The 17,039-nt window shown below is 39.6% G+C and overlaps 1 protein-coding gene across 20 annotated transcripts in view; it reads right to left on the reverse strand.

Moving 5' to 3' along the window:
- Positions 1–17,039, reverse strand: part of LOC136423492 (muscleblind-like protein 1) — a 182,509-nt gene that overhangs the window by 93,752 nt on the left and 71,718 nt on the right. For 18 of the 20 annotated variants that reach the window (XR_010753743.1, XR_010753742.1, XR_010753744.1 and 15 more), the window contains exon 2: positions 6,640–7,279. Coding sequence is in view for 16 of the 20 variants with exons in the window: in XM_066411664.1 (XP_066267761.1) it covers positions 6,640–6,831 (192 nt within the window). In the remaining 4 variants the exon portion in view is untranslated. Of the gene's footprint in view, positions 1–6,639; positions 7,280–9,097; positions 9,123–11,262; positions 11,413–17,039 lie in introns of those variants that run through there. The other 2 variants (XM_066411662.1, XM_066411666.1) reach the window with 2 other exon arrangements.

Below are 17,039 nucleotides of genomic sequence, written 5' to 3' on the forward strand. Positions count from 1 at the left end.
AGGACGTGAGGAGATTGCACAAGCAACAGGATCCCAGCCGACCCCTCCCACCTCCTTTTGTCTTCCACCCAGGGTGCGAAATACTTTTTTGAGCCAGGTTGCCCATGTTGCAACCAAGGGCAAATGCTAGGTTGCACATCCAAATTTCAGGTTGCTCCAGCAACATTCACCGATGTCTTCAAATCAAGCTTTTATGTAGCGTATAATACTACTAACATTTCAAAATATATATTAGATAGTATTGTGTTCCCATTGACCTAACAACATCTTGTCTAGCTGAGGGCAGTGTGTTTTCGTCTTTTTCAGCTCAAATTCCACGATCTATGAAGGGTTTTGGATGGCTTAAAAAGAAAAAGTGTTGATTTCTTTATTTCAATTGAAGATTTATCGAATTTTATGAGAGTGACACTGTGTTTTTGTGAGCTTCCAGGGCTCCGATTGAGATCTTTGGATCAAAATATAAGGTTGCACACTGCGCTACCTGGGTTTGGAATTAACTTGCACCAACCGAAATCTTGTTGCACTGTGCAACGTGTAACCAGGTATTTCGCACCCTGCTTCCACCTATCTTCACCTCTTGGCTATTTCCTAAAATACTGGCATGCCAAAAGTTAACGAACAGGGACTTTGGTGACTCCATGCCTTTGGGTGTCTAAGAACATCAGATTGTTATATTGGTGAGATAATGTAACATTTAACATCTACTAAGTTAAACATAATTCCACCAGGGTTCATAATTCTGCCATCCTTAAAAGATACGTCCAAACAGATATACAACCCAAAATCCCCAGTTTAATACACTCCTTTTATAAACTGTGCATTGCTGGGGGGTGCTGCACTAGAGATCTCTCAAACCCACTGTTTTTTTAAAGTGGCGGATTTATGTAATATAAGCCAGTGGATTAATGTTGATAGAAGTTTTCGTGTTGTCGTAACAGTGAGACAGAACATTTTGAATGATTTTTTTTCAGTTTCAACTGATAACAATTGTTTCTTTCCACAATTAAGCAAAGTAAGTTGTTCATTCATATTTCATGATTTTTATTTGTCTAATATCTGCATTATGATTCCTGATCATAGCTGAGGTGATAAGCTGTAGATCAATTTTTCTGATCAAGAATGTCAGCTCTATAGGGGGTGCAAGTTTATCTTTCCTTTATGTAACTTTGAGTGATCAGACTGTGTTATTAAGGTACAGATTTCTGGATAAAACAACTTCTACAGTGATGTACCACATACATGCGTAACAACACAGAAGAAACACAATGATTACGCTTTGTTTTTAAAGTTTACCAGGAACACACTAACTGAACAACAAATTCAAAAGCTGTTCCTAAAAAATGCCTAACTAATCACCTGACAATGTCAGAGACAATATTTACATTATACATAATGCTAGTGCTATGAATGTGATTCATTTGAATCTTTCAGAATATGAAATATGATATAATGAATCACTTATGATTTCAGAGCTATCATCAATAATAGATTCTGAGGCAGCAGTTTGACAGTGCAAAAGGAAAATGACAAAACTTTATGGTCGTCAGCATTTGTAGGGTAAAGGTAAAGCTGTCGAACCTCAAACTGAGGACAAAGCATGATGCCTTTTGGTTAGCTATCCGTGCGATGTAGCTTCGCTACTTGTCGCATATTTTTGGCCAAGCAGACTGGGTCACCCCTAATCTTCTTAATAAGTGTGCTGGGTTCTTTTACGTGGAAAGGACGCTCTAAAGCTCCCTCATAGTCATACACAGGGGCACGGGCTTTACGTCCCCATCCAATAGGACGATGCGACTCTTTTCCAGTCGTGTCCAGGCCCGGGCATGAACCCGGGCTGCTGGCTCCATGGAATTTAAACCAGATGTGGTAAAATAAGAGGTAGAGTACGCAAACCTCTGTACCTTGCAGACACAAAGTTTGTACAATACAGCAACATTTAGATGCAATGTTTGAAAAGTAATCCTTCATTGTCCAACACAAATGTTTCTGGAATATCTATTGACCAAGAACTATTCTTGGAGTAGATCCAGGACAGTCTTAGGTTTCATGCTGGACCTAAAACAAGATGCAATGGCTAAACATATGTTAAAGTGCAAAACCTACCAATTTGAAGGTTAAGTCGACTAAATAATTCTTTAACTTGCAGCTATATCTTTAGCCTGGTTTCAACCAAGCCCCGTGTCCGCTCGCCGCCTGTAACGGCTATCCACCCACGGGGAGGGGAGAGAAACCCCCGGACAGCTGGAGTTTGCTTTATACAGACTACTATATCTTTTCCATTTGTAGAGAAGATTTCTGCAGTACGTATTGTTACTGACAATTCTACGATAAACATTATGTACATGTCTAGGAAGAATTTACAATTTTCAATCCATACATAATTTGTCAACCTTTGTCCCTTTGTTTTCACTCCTACTTTTGTATTACATTTTTTTTTGTCCCTTCCATTACAAATACCAGTAAAGGTTAAGAAAATACCGCAGGATTAAGTAGATAGGATGGGAGGTTAGTTTAAAAGCTTTTGCATGTGGCAGCCTAAGTGGAAATATGCCACACTGGATTTTACTGAGCCTTGTCTCTGGATGCAGGGCAAGAACCCACAGTGCCCTCTCGGCCTGACCAAGGTTAACACGGCTATATTAGTACATAGACTTACTGGTGTTTATCCAGTCCTATATATACATTTTATCCCTACAAGTATGTCCCTACTGTCTGGTACTAAAAATAAACGGGACAACGGTACCGGGGACTTCATGCACCAATGTGAAAGATTTAACCTTTATAGTGCCAATGTCTGATTAGGATGCCTGATTCTAATTGGTCTTGACATGTGCAGGGTTAAAAAATCTTCAGACTTAACCATTCTTACACGACTAATTATGTTTTTTTAATGATAAGCAAGAATAAACAAGCATATGCCAGGAAAAGATATTTCAAAAACTTTGCCTTTCTATAAATTTAATCAAACGAACCCTTTTCCAAATATTATACTGATAAACAATACCAATTATACCTCCTACTGTTTCCAGCATAATTAATGAACAATATATCTGGAATATTATCACTAATCTTAGAAATAAGTTTTCGACTATGCAAATACTCCAGGTTTGAAAAATCTAACCAGATCGTTATCTAGGTGTGTGGGAGTATGCACAAGTATCACATCCGGTACTGATGTTGACTGTACCATTCCTGATATACAAAATGTATATACAGACAGACAGACAATAAATGTCATTATAATCTATATCTATAGAGTTTGTATGATTCATAAGGCCATGTTGATTTGATTATATGGATGAGATCCTCTGTGAAGTGATGCGAGCGTGCGAATAAAAAAAAATGTTTGGCAAAAAAAAGTTGCCTTCATTATGAAATGTAAGTGGTCAACAAGGTTGAACAAATGACTAAACACACAGAGAATGGTATACCAATTAATGGATTCTTCATTTTTGTTCATTCACATTTTCTTCTTCGACTTTGGTATTCTACGACATAAGTTATTTTAGTATCCATTTTCCGAAATATCTTTTTGCAACTTACGGCATATATCTGCTCATTTTGTAGCTGCTTTGCGCGATTTACAGTATGGTCGAAAAACTAAATTCTATTTCTGGAAATGGGCGAAAATTGATGCACGCGCAGATGTCATCCATATAATCAAATCAACATGGCCTAATTGCAAGAGAAAATATTTTTCTTGATTTGATACTACTAGTGAAACTCCTCCCTCCCACACAGTGGAGTTCATGACCATGTGCCCTTTGGACGTTCTTCAGACAATCAACAGCTTTTAAGTGTTAACATTGCAAATAATCGTAGAAGAGCAAAGGGCAGAACAAAAACACCTTTTTGCAGTTTCAGACAAATCAATGAAACATAACTTTTTCAAATACAATTTGCTGCTCATACATATATATTTTAATACTTAAAGTAAACTGTCTTCCAGTCTTTTTATTACTTTAAGAAGGATTCGAAAAATAAGAAGATTTAAGATGAGCCTGTTAGCATCAGACAATAATTCTATAAATAAGATTAGTAAAAGAGAAAAGAAAGAAAAGTTTTTGAGACAAATAATACAGGCATTTCATTGTGTAGGACAACACATATCTACAGAAAAGTTTGTTTAAAACAAATAAAGTTCATAACATATGTCTAAGAATATTCTTGAACTTCATTTCTTAAACACGCTTTTCAATTCAATGGATAGCGTTAATTGTGGTCTACTGCACAATCAAACCCTTTATTGTTTGTCTCAAAAAGAGAAACCTCTTTTCTCTTCTGCTTTCTCAGTCCCTCCCTTTCCGTATACCGGATGTACAGAGCAGTTCTAAAGGGGTTGGTTTTGTTTAAAGGACATGCGGGGCTGTAACTGCAAATAAGGTGTGACGCAGAGGATACAGTGTGACAGAAAGTTGACTTACTCTGGCACAGTTTTCCGCCCATATATCACTCTTACCAAACATCTGCATGATCCTTTAGCATGCGTAGTCCTGTGGTTAGCGACCTTGCCTCTAGAACTAGAAGCCGTGAGTTTGATCCCGGCTATGTCGCTCACCCGACATGCACACTAACCGGAAAGGGTTGCAGTCCTTAGGACGTTAAGCCTTCAGGTGCAGTACAAAGTACATAGCGTCTCTCAGTGAAACATTTAAGCTCTTCAGCGAGCTAAACTGGATCGAAATCACTTTCCTTTTCTTTCCTTTAGTACATGAAGCTTCGTTTGTCTACGATTTATCCTTCCTGATGTTTGAACTTTTGGTATGTATTGAAAACCATGACCGACAGTACTTAAAAGGTTTTGTTCTTGACAAAATAAACTGATCTGTTTTGTTCTTTAGATATATCAAAGACTTCCAAAGCTGCCGAACATTTTTATATCCATTTGGGCACAAGTAGGAGTCACAAATATCCCACTCTTTAGTTAAGACCAACACAAAAAAATACTAAAAATAATTCCCAAATCTATGGAACTTCAAGGAAAATGATTTGACTGTGCCCATTTGAAGGTTTAAATACTAGTGAAGCAACGTGATACAGTTTTAAAAAGTCTTCTTTTTGAAACTTGCGAATGAAGAAAGACAGATGCTGTACTCCATGATAACTCTAAAAGTTTTCGTTGCACATTGTTACATGTACATTTGAAAAACATTGTTTGCGCCAAGAAAAACAGGACTTTTTTACATCTGACATATGAAATTTGGCACATGTAAAATGCCAGCAGAATTCCTCTATTGCCCCAAAATGATTATACATATGTGGTCGTGACATGACATGGTCTCTTTCACTTCCCATATGAAATTTTTTCAGATTTTATATTTTACTGCGTTGGCATAGATCGTAATACTTGCTATATGTGCATCCTGTTTCAAACTTTTCGCATTACAGATTATCAAGTTCAAAGCCAACTTTACGAAAAGCACTTTGAAAGTCTGGAACGCTTTTTGAAGGTTACTGAAGCATAGGCAAGGTCAAATCTGAGGTGGACTTTAGGAGTTCACAGTAAAAGCATACTTCATTCCAACCATTCTCCCATGATCTGCACTACCACCTTGTAAAGTAGCGATTCTTAATCCTCCACACAGACGGAATACTGATTATTCTCCGGGCAAGACATATTTTTGCATTTCCCGTCTGGAGGTATAATGGCGATAGCCATTATCTACCCGCCTTTTAGTCCCAACTTGTCCAACTTTTCACGCTAAAAGCGACAGTAACGCACTACATCCGATGATCGCAAGAGCAATAACGACACCCTTGGAAGCCGTACATCACAAGGTAGACTTGCCAGCCCTTGGAATACCAAGCAGGGCGGTGATAGATCTGTGCATGATGTGTGCATCCTGGCAGGCAAGTGGGGCATGTAATTGTCGGCAATACAGGATGTTGTCTTGGGTATGTGCTGAAAACAGTCGGCTCAACCGCCAACGCCACGTGCTAATCCAGCTCCAAATTCAATTTTCTCTGGGCGGCAATGGTTCATAAACATCGGTTTCAAACATGAATTTTCTTCTTACAACATCCCCCCGGGGAATTCTCGCTTTATTGGTCTCATCCTGCTACTTTTGGCGTGTAAGGTAATGGTGGGATTGAAAATTGGGGATTTCCATCACACAAGGCAATCTATTATCACAGTACCCAGACTGCTCATAAACTCGCCAAAAGTATGGGCTATGGTTTGTTGGGTGCATAGCAAATGTGGCATTTCTCCTTTGTGAGCAGATGTAGGGACCTGAGAGCCCCAGTTGGACCGTACCCGACTGGTGTGATGAATGGAAACTGTTGCAGACTCTGAGAGCTGGCACCCTCCCTCCCTCCCTCAATAACACTCACCCAGTCACGTAGCAAAGGTCAGCGCCTGTCTGACAACGGTCTCAAAATTATTCCACCTCTCATGTGGAGAGGCAGGGTAAGATACTGGAGACTAATTTCCGTCAGACGTAGTAGGCTAATGGCTGTTGACTTTTAAAAGTTACTGCGGGACTAAAGCAGCAATAAAACTTATTGTTAGAAATGGCGGCGTGCCTCTCTAAAGTTGAACTTGACCTAGAGTTGTCATCGAGCAGTATTGCGCATTACTGTTGTTGAAAACAATAGCATAGCAACAAATAGCATGGAAACAAGTATAGAGCTACTCACTTTTAAAGAGTCGAAGCAAGCAACGACACGTCCGTTGTCAACCTGTACCTGCTTGCCCGGATGCGCAAAGCGGCATTCTGTGTCCGGTCTGGTGCACGTTCCCCTCTGAAACTCGCGGCAGACTTCTAACGTCAGCCACCGATTATCTCTGACGGCCATTATATTGGGCTCGAGGACTTCCCTAGCCTGCATAAATATGGATGTTCACTGAAAACTACGGCTGGAGATAGTCTTGCTTTGGTTGCAGGTCTGTGGACACGTCAGCCACCAGCACACACCAGAAAGTCAAATATCACTTGACTCTACACCCAGCAATTTTCCCGTCAGTCATTCAAGGGTCCAAGTTCAGGAGGGAAAGACGTGATGCTGTTTGCACTTGAATTTGCAGCTTGGCAAAGGTGACGTTTGGCCAAAGAAATTCTGGTGCAGTATTCTCTGAATGCCAATGAGCGCTTGGCGTGGTGATCAGCTCAATATCGTATTACAGGCATGTAAAGAGGGCTGTCTTGGATAGGGCTGAAGCGGTGGAAGCGGCGGGGCTGGAACCTTTGTCGTTGTCTGGTCACTCTCTTGTCATGGCGCGGTCATCAATCTTAGTTGTGTAGCATTTGGCCAGGAAGCACAGGCAGCACCTTATGACCTGAGGGAACAACAAAAGCAACATGAAGCTCAAGTTCATGGAACAGCTGCCACATTCAACTTTCATTTTCTACCATCACGTTCCAACCGCCCCTTTCATCTATATTCCACTTTTACCACCTCTACACTCTTTTCTTACCACCACCCGAAGGCTTGAACCCTATTCTACCCTTGAACTACAAATATCCAATATCATACAAGTCTGTCGCCGTATAATGTAACAGTTTTTGGCATCTAAAATCACATCAAATGCACCATAGTGACCAAAATGACACATTAACACAGTTATATAACCAAACACAAGTCAGTATACCCCAGCTAATAGTTGTAACATATCATAACGCACTGTTGCTGTGTCCAGTCAACATTTGGTGAACACCAAGATATGGCCAGACTCTAGCAATTGATACTAGAGGATATATAAATAAATCTTCAATACACAGCATTATCAAAGAGTACAAGGACACCACTCTGCCAATAGTGCTAATAAATATTGTATGCTGTCATCTTTAGCCTGGCTCTAGAACACTTGATCTACCATTATTCCGGGTTCTTTAGCAACCATCAGCAGATGCCATTTTGGGACAGTTTCCAAGGCAGACGTGACTAATTCTACTGACACAAAACATGCAAATTTCAAGGCAAAATTGCTACAAGACCACAGCAATTTTGACAGTCGTCAAAACTTGCAACAGCGTAGTTTTAAATACTGCTACGTGAAATAATTGTAGTTTCTGGTACCTTGGTGTACATCTTTGCCATCTAAGTGTTTCAGAATTGACAGTTGTTTTAACTATCTTACAGTGTATGAGCCTCAGAGAGACAACACTACTAGAGTGCAGCCTCTTATGGGGTTTGAGTCTGCCCTTGTGAGGTCAGGGACACATGCCGCCCTACAGTCAGGGACAAACACCACTAGAATCCACAGTAGTACACTCTAGGTTGTATTCCAATCCCTATATCAACCATTTTGAGATGGTTTCTCATTATAAGAAATAGGAGAGACATAGAATGTTAAGTCTAATGCAGAACAAATGTAAATGCTCCAAGAGTTTGGACTTTTGGAAATTTGACATTACAAAGACCACATTCATATTGATTTCTATAACAGTACCTGAGACAACAATATGCATGTCAAGATAAGTTATTGAGATGATGTCATTTATGAACATTTCTGATGCAAAGGACAAAGGTCTTTGGCATGTGATTCTATTTCTAAAGATTACTCTGTACAAAGTTGATGTTAACATCCTTGACAAGCAAAGGTTATTTCAGTGTTGTGTATCATTAGAGAGTATTACTTTTGGCAGAAAACCACTTCACAGAACTTTTCCTATGATCATTCTTTTTTTCAGAACAGCGACCAAATACCATCTTGTACTGATAATGATCTACCTCGAAGTGTACTTAGTATTGGGACAATCATATCTATCTGCCCCCAAGAATGAGACTAGGAACAATTCATGCTAATTATAACAAAGCAGAAAGGACAAGACTGTTCATGATCTCAAGAACTTCAAGCAAGTTGTAGAGATATTATATAAGAGTTGCCAAACATTTATAAAAAATGCTGTTGTGTGGCATTCTTCCTGCTATTCAAAACAACTATGGGCACACCCTTGTAATCAGCTACACACCCTCCCCAACCTTCAAGGATTCAGCAAAGCATTTTGCTGTGGTAAAACATGATATTACCTGTTAGTAAACAAAAATAGAGTATCCCTCTGAGTATGCTACATTAATTTTCATGGTAAGAAAACAAAAGTCAAAAGTGAATCAGCTGAAAAATCGAAGATAATGGGACAATATTCACATGTACCTTTAAGCTCGGCAAGTCACCTTGGAACACACGTGGGGTCAAAATGCAAGGCCTAAAACTGGAAAGACAACTTTTACACTGCCTGATTTGTATTCAAGTCTCTCTTGAGTTAACTCACCCAGAACATTAGCTCCTTTGTACAAATCAGTCTTTTACTTTTTAGTAGAACATAAGATCCAACTATAGTAACATATAATCCATGGCAAATCATTAACTTGCTCAATGATAGTGAAGATCTAATACAATTACAGTCAAAACTGTCCAAGAAGACCACTCGGGGGACTGATTTAAAATTTGTGGAAGGGGGTCACTATGCTTGTGTCAGAGGGAAAAATTCTCTAAGTCTTTATAATGTAGAGGAGGTCACTTGTACAGGTTTGACTGTACGACACAAATGCTATTTCTGATAACAATGGCTTTTGTCACATTGTGTTTCTATGGAATCAAAGGATGATGTCTGGAGCTGCCCGAACAGATGACGGATTCTGCGTTGCTAAGCTATGAACACATGGACGTGTACGGTTGGCGTATGGCCCTGCCACGTCGGCCCTTTTTTTTCTCTCCGAAATCCGCCACGCTTTTGAAACCAACCAAGTCATCTTTCCCTAAAGCATTTAAACTCCTCACTGGAATCTAGGCAGACTGCCAGGATAGCAGCAACAAACACACTTCAACATTATAGCCACACAAGCCACATTCCATTGTAAGTTTTTGCTTTACCAAAACAGCTTTGTTGTACGTCGAAATTTCTGCAGACAATCCATACCAGCTTCTCCTGTGAACTCGGCCTACCTGAGATCAAGGCACATTTACTTTAAACAATTACAAAATACAAAACAAACAGATGAACGTGACCCAGGAGATAGAGTGGACTACTTGACTTTGTCGTCACACGATCGGCAGCTAATGTAAGAGTGGATTTCAATCGTTTTCACTAATGAATGAATAGACTGCAACACACAGTATGACATGAGCACTACAGCTTACTGCCACGTCCGTTAAAAATGGCGGGCGCTGTCTGAGTGTGGCTGCCAGTTTAGGACTCTTTTCTTACTGCTTCGTCTGAAAGCCTACATATGTTTAAAAGATGACTTATCGGAGGGAACTCAACATGACCTTGTCAGTACTTATAATTATGGACACATCTTTTCATTTTTAGTTATTCTCACACCCTGCTGCTCCCGAATTCCTCACGTTGCTTATGTTCGAGGGCGGCAACAATGCAAAATTTACCCAGGGGCAACACGAGCAATGGCGGATGTATTTGGCGAACTACCAACATCTCTATTGGGCCATATAGACGTATACTATGACACTCACAGAAGCAGTTCTGGCAACTCTTTTGTGTTTATCAAGGTGGATTTAGTAAATCACACTAAGCCGTGCCTTCACAATGGCCAAAAGAAGTGTACAGGAGTAGACCTTGCAATCTTTTTGGCAAACATGGCGAACAATTTTGCACAAATCTTCTTGCACGATACAACATAATTTCTGGGAATACTACCGGATGGCTATTCGACGAAAGTATGAATGAATCTAAGTGACAGAAAGGAACCCAAAGGTAACATTTGTGAATGTACCTGAGCATAAGAGTATGTTTCTGACCAGAAAATCTTTCGCTGTAATTATGTAACAAAGGTTGCTTCATGAAAACGGCTCTACCTTTGTAAAACTATCGATTCGAGACAACATAACAAAGGGTAACTGAGAGAACTCATAAGTTTAGTGACCTAACACAAACATCCAGCCAAGCAACAAAAACGAAACATTCTTGTCTGAGACTGAGTTAAGCAACTTACATTGTGTGAAATATGCTATTAGTGCAATTACATGTGAAGTGACGGAGAATGAGTGCCCATGTAGTAAGTAGCGACTGCTCGCCCTCAGGCTAAGATGGCGGATACGACACTCCACCGACAGTTTTCCCCACTGGACCCACCAAGTCCAAATAAAGCAAACACTACACTAGTGGTAGAGAGCAAGCCGTATCAACAACGACAAATAAACTTCCCCGAACACATTCTACTACAATGGTGCAGCAGCAAAACCCCCAGTTTGTTTCCTCTACATTAGTTGGTTTGGCTTTTCTTCAAACAACAGAATTTCTATAGTCCTTAAGATACAGTTATTTGGGAACAACTTAGCTAAACGAGACTGAGACATACCTGAGCTTTGTTCAATCAAGCTGCATATGTAGCATAAGCAACTCTTCCAAGTGCTCGGTTGCTCTAACTGACCAAACTAGTCTGGGAGGTTGATCAGCCGTTGTGGGGTGCATGCACGTGGAAAATCTGTGTCATTACCAACTGTGGCGGGGGTAAAGGGAGGAAGCCGACCTTTTGGTTGGGTCACAAGTTCAAAGTTCTGCCTACTGATTGGTGAAACGTAACAAGAGACAGGATTGGTTAAGAAGGAAAACTCAGTGTTCTATGGACCAGTGAAATTAGACCTGAAAAGGGCTTGACTTACAGAGAACCCAATTTGAACTTTGAACACTAAGCAGACATGAAAGTCATGCCCCTACTATAACACTGGCTGCTTTCTTTGCTGTCAATCACTCTCCTTGTACCTGTTGGTAACATTGTTTTCCTATCTTACATTCAAGGATTTTCTCTATCCAAGTGTAGGCAAAAAACAAGATTCTATTACAGTCCTATAATATCTTTTTGTGAAAAGGAACACAATTTTATCAAAAGCAAGAGTCATACACAAACAAGGTACTGTGAAGATAGCAGAGAGATGTGAGGCCATATCTAATGGTGGTATTTATATTTGGTCAAGGACAGGTGACCTTCACACATAGGTGTACGTGGGAGGGCTGCATGTTTGGCCTTCAAAATGTGCTTCTTCTTGGAAAAAGATAACGCAGTAACTGGTCTGAAGATACTACACGTAGGTTACAGAAAACATTAAATTAACTCCAAAAATGTGTATGTTACAGTCAATTCCTTTCGTTTATCTACAACCATTTGACATAGCAGTCCTAACAGTTTAAGCCTTGTAGGACCATATGTTACATTATATAAAAATTTTACTTCACAGTACAGTGTCATGCATTTTGTATGTAATAAGCAGGAGTCCATCCAAGTTGAAAATTGGTGAGAGTATGCAGTGACCAGGAGCAAGGCTGTTGTAACGCCCAATAGCTTTATGGATTGGGGGCAATTTTCCTTTTCTACATCGTAGGACACGTTTATAACTTAATATATTGGCTGATCTTGGTGCACAAGATTTCATGAGTAAAACCCGAAAGTTTTACAGAAAGTATTTCAGACTTTATGTTGCAGAACGTCAAAGGTACATTGTATACCCAGCATTTGAGTAGTCTCAATGATAATTCACTGACTTTTTTGGGTCTTTCATATTTGAAGCAACACGTTTTGTCTAAACGCACATTTTTATGGGCATCAAATTTTGTGGTTTTGAAAAGTTATTGCTGACAAATCTTACAATCGTGGTTATAAGCAAAGTTTATTGAGTAGGATGTGACCATGGATGTATGATTTATGAGCGCTGTGCAAAACCATGAAATTTCATACCCATGAAGTTATGTGCGTAGATTTTAATACGCCACATCTGCTAATATTTGGTGATAGCAACAGGAACCAATAGTATTAGGAGTAGAGATACTCAATAAATCTAGAAAGCTCTGATCTTTTCACTGTAAAACGTTATTTGAAGCCGATTTCAGTGGTCCTTTGTGGTGGTTGGAGTCAGAAATTCAGGTCACAGACGAGGGGTCAAGGCTGAGGGCAAGGTCTGGCTGGGGATAATCTCCCTGGGACAGGGGTCAACCAGCGATAACTGCATGGGGGAGGGGTGACTGGAAAGTTTTGGGTTTTGGACGGGGAGAACCAGTAATTCTACCTACAGGTGGATCAGCTGTTGAACAAGTTCTAGGCATGATAAATCTAGTGTGTGAAATGCAGACTTAATTATGGAAAGAAAGATCGGAATAAAGCATAAATATACTAACTGGAAGATGATTTTACTATACCTGTGGTATTGTGAACAGTCCCCTAAGATGATTCCAAAGAGACTTCAAGTTTCTGCAGTCATTGTAACGTAAAAATCAACTATGGAAGTCAACATTGTTTATTTCTTAGCCTTCCACGAATAGGCAGAAAACTAAGGTTCAAGTACCCAGGAATAAGCCTACCCCCACACAGCAGCTTTTCATGAATACATGAAACCCCTCTAGTCTGCCGTTGCTACCAACAAGAATCCCAATCACTCTACTAATTAGCACCCAAAAGCCTACAGCCAGAAAGAATTACAGGTACATTTTATACATGGAGTAAAACACATAAAGGCATAGTATGCCATACACCTACAAGACACAACAAAGATGGTATATATAACTCACAGTACAGTGGGAATCCAGTACAGCTTAAAACATGTTGCTGCTGTAAGAGTCCAAGTGGCAACTCTGTCTCACCTCTGACCAAGGACCTTACAAGGTTATGACTGCAGTCTTCATTAAAAGAAGGCCAGCCTAAAGCAGATGTTTGTAGCCTGTCACCAAAAACCAAGTTCAGTCTCATGAATATTCATAAGCCCCATGTTACAGACTCTGGCGTTTCATGACTCACTCAATATGGATCAACCCCCAATAAAGTTTTACAATAAGGCTATCGCCGTTAACATTGATACGCAGATGATATTTTTAAATGAGACCATAACAGCTTGTGCAGACTATGTCTGGGGCCTTTTCTCTGATAAGTCTGGTGGGGTTTTTGCTTGCCTAAAAGTTGCCGTCGGAATTCCTGCCAAATTTCAAGTTCACAGGGCCGTCCTCTTACCCCGAATGGGCCGGGCAATGCAGCAGACTGATGAGAAATTGATCACCAAGATGAGAGCCATTATTGCACCATTCAGGGTGTCTGAAGGTCACAGACAACATCCCGCCTATGACGGGCACTTCTATCTTTGCCCTTCAAGTACAGGAGACGCCATAAAGAAGAACATTCGGAAGGGCAGCGGTGGGCCCCTTGTAAAAAGCACAAATGTGAAGTTCATAAATTACGGCTGCAGAATTGATACGTATTGGGCTTAACTCGCTCAACCTTTTCTGGAAAGGTAACTGCGCAGACCATTAATGAATTACCACAGCAGGTGATGATTTTGTAACGACATAATAACTAACGAGGCCTGATGGCTTATTTACACATAATATCTCTCCCTGTCAGCAAGCCAGCACAGTAACACATCCCAGAGATAAAATTGTGTAGAAGTATTTAAGATAGTAAGAGTTATGCTGCATTGGTGTATATAGATAAATAAAGAGAGAACTCAAAGAGCCTGACAAAATTCAAAGAACCCGGCAGCTTTTGTTTAACTTTTATGTGCAAACATCTGTTTATGTATGTTGTAGCAACCAAGGACTTTATTCCATAATCATCATTTAACCTTGTATAAGGACATGAATATAGAAGACATAAAGAGATATCACATGGCATAACGACCTTCAGTTAAATTTGGGCACGCCTTTTCATACTAGGCTGTTTGGATCAGCGATGTTTCTATCATTTAAGGTGTATGAAATAATGATGTTTAAAACATAAAAGACAGGGAAAAACAACATAAGGATGCGGTACTAAGATATGGTAACTTCTGTTATGGTGTCCATGTATAAATTGATGTGAATGTTGTTGAGTAGCAATACGTGGCCACACCCATTCGTGACCTGGTTACCAGACACAAACAAAGACATACTACCAGTTGGCAAATGGGTAGATGGCAAAGAAACCAAGACTATATTGTGCTTCACTTGGCTTCTCTCCATGTTTAGGTAGTATCTGCATTTTCCTCATGACAAAGTTGGACAGATCATGACGTACATTTAGGTCCAGTTCAAAAGTGTCATCCAAAACCAAATCCTACGGACATGACTATAATCTTGTGTCTTATTAGGCTGATGCAATACATGTAGTTACATGTATGATGATATGCCCATCATATGATCAACAAGACAAGTTCCTTTTTTCTTGGTTTATACTGAATACTTCTCTTCTCCACAAGTTCCGAAGAGAACTCTACTTCTTGTCTACTCACATATAATACAACACAATAATAGGATAGTCGTTACACCATTATGACATATTGCATAGAAACTTTCATACGTTTACACTTGACTTTGTAACTTCATGACATTGTACTATATTAGATATACAGAATTATAACCTATCTCTCTTCCTTCTCCAAACCAAACAAATGAAATTGATACCGTGGTAACTATCATTCAAATCTCATCAATAAAATCATACAGTTCCCTTACAGTGTTACAGACATAAACAGTTTATAAACCCACACAGCCTCCGCGGTGCCGCTGCTTTATTAATGACGCTGCCTGCAGCTATGTCGAGGCAGATGAATACCAGCGATCAACGTTTTCCTCCTAAGCAATTGTTGGATATGGAGAGTTGATTCTCCTCACAGCATGGGATCCCCAAGCATGATGTAAATCGCTTGACATCATGACACTGTGGGAAACTATGCACAATTCTACAGTCACTACACGTTACTGTCTGGATAGCTGGTTAAACTTGGTATCATGATTAAGCACATTTCAAATACAGTACATGCAGAAATGTTTGCGGTGGTTTTATGTTTGCGTTTTTTTGCGATGAACTTTCAGCGCGAACTTAAAACCCCCGCGAAACTTTTTGTCCACCTATGACTGTACCACTACTATTGGTTCAAACACAAACTTAAACCCCCTGCGAACACTCCATCTTCTCCCTACCGTGAAATAAAAACCATGCAAACTTAAATGCATTTACAGTAGAAGAAGTACGTGATTATGTTTGATTAGAATATTTTCAATCATGCTAATGGCATGATGTGAGCAGCAGCATCGTGCTCATTGATATGTAAAAAATCATAAATGTCATGAACTTGATATCCAAAATTATTGATGTCAGAAACATAACTGTCAGTACTTTATGATGTCATACAGAAAATGGTGCATTGTGTGAATTTGAACTGGGACTGTATTTATTTGTAGGAAACACATAATTAGAGATTATTAGAATTTGGCATCACTATTTCAGCTTGAATATTTGAATCTAGAGAAGAAAGTTTAAAGATTGGTGCCTCCTTTGGTAAATGTGGTTTTAGCCAGTAATGAACTTTGCCTTGTTCTCATTGATTAATAGTCACATAGAATAAGTACCAATAGACTCATTTGTTATGAAATTTTATACGTTTAATCTGTGAAATCCCTGTTGAGCTGTAAGATTTATTAATAACAGTTGTTATTATGATACCAACTCGCACAGACGTTTATGATTTATCCCAATGATTCATGTGATTTTCCAGGGATCAAATACTAATCATTCACAGGAAGTGCTTCATGACATGAATTAATATTGAATCTTGCTAATTTTGATTTTGATAGATTACATGGGCATAAATCATACATTCTAGACATGCGCAAGTATGTGTGAGGCTAATACATGCTCGAAACACTTTGCTATCAACTTGAGCCATTCTTCCCAAGCTAATGCAATAGTGCTATTAAGGAGGTAGTAAAGAGGGTCATACAACCAGCGATGGATCTTGTGCAAAGTCCTTAAGACCTCCTGGGATAAATCACAAGTTTCACGGAAAAGGCTTGTTGACTAGTCCTTCAACCCTTCACCACAGAGTCTAGTGCGCTGTGGCTTATTTTCCTTGTAGTCTAACAAGCAAATGTGAGATTTTCAAAACATTCCTGAAGTTTGGGGGAGACACTGAAAACCTTGGTAAGATACCAGATGTCTACACCAATCTCTGTGAGACGTCCAAAGGATAAGGGTACAACATTTGGCACTTCACACCCAATTGTACACAAGCTCATGTTTGGACAATTCGGTCATATCGGTGTAATTGTAGTTTGGTGCCATCGAATTTGATTTATAGTGAAATGTTATTTGATGACCAGGTGGTTATACTGGTTTAA

Source organism: Branchiostoma lanceolatum, chromosome 17 (genome assembly GCF_035083965.1).
Source record: "Branchiostoma lanceolatum isolate klBraLanc5 chromosome 17, klBraLanc5.hap2, whole genome shotgun sequence".
NCBI lineage: Eukaryota > Metazoa > Chordata > Leptocardii > Amphioxiformes > Branchiostomatidae > Branchiostoma > Branchiostoma lanceolatum.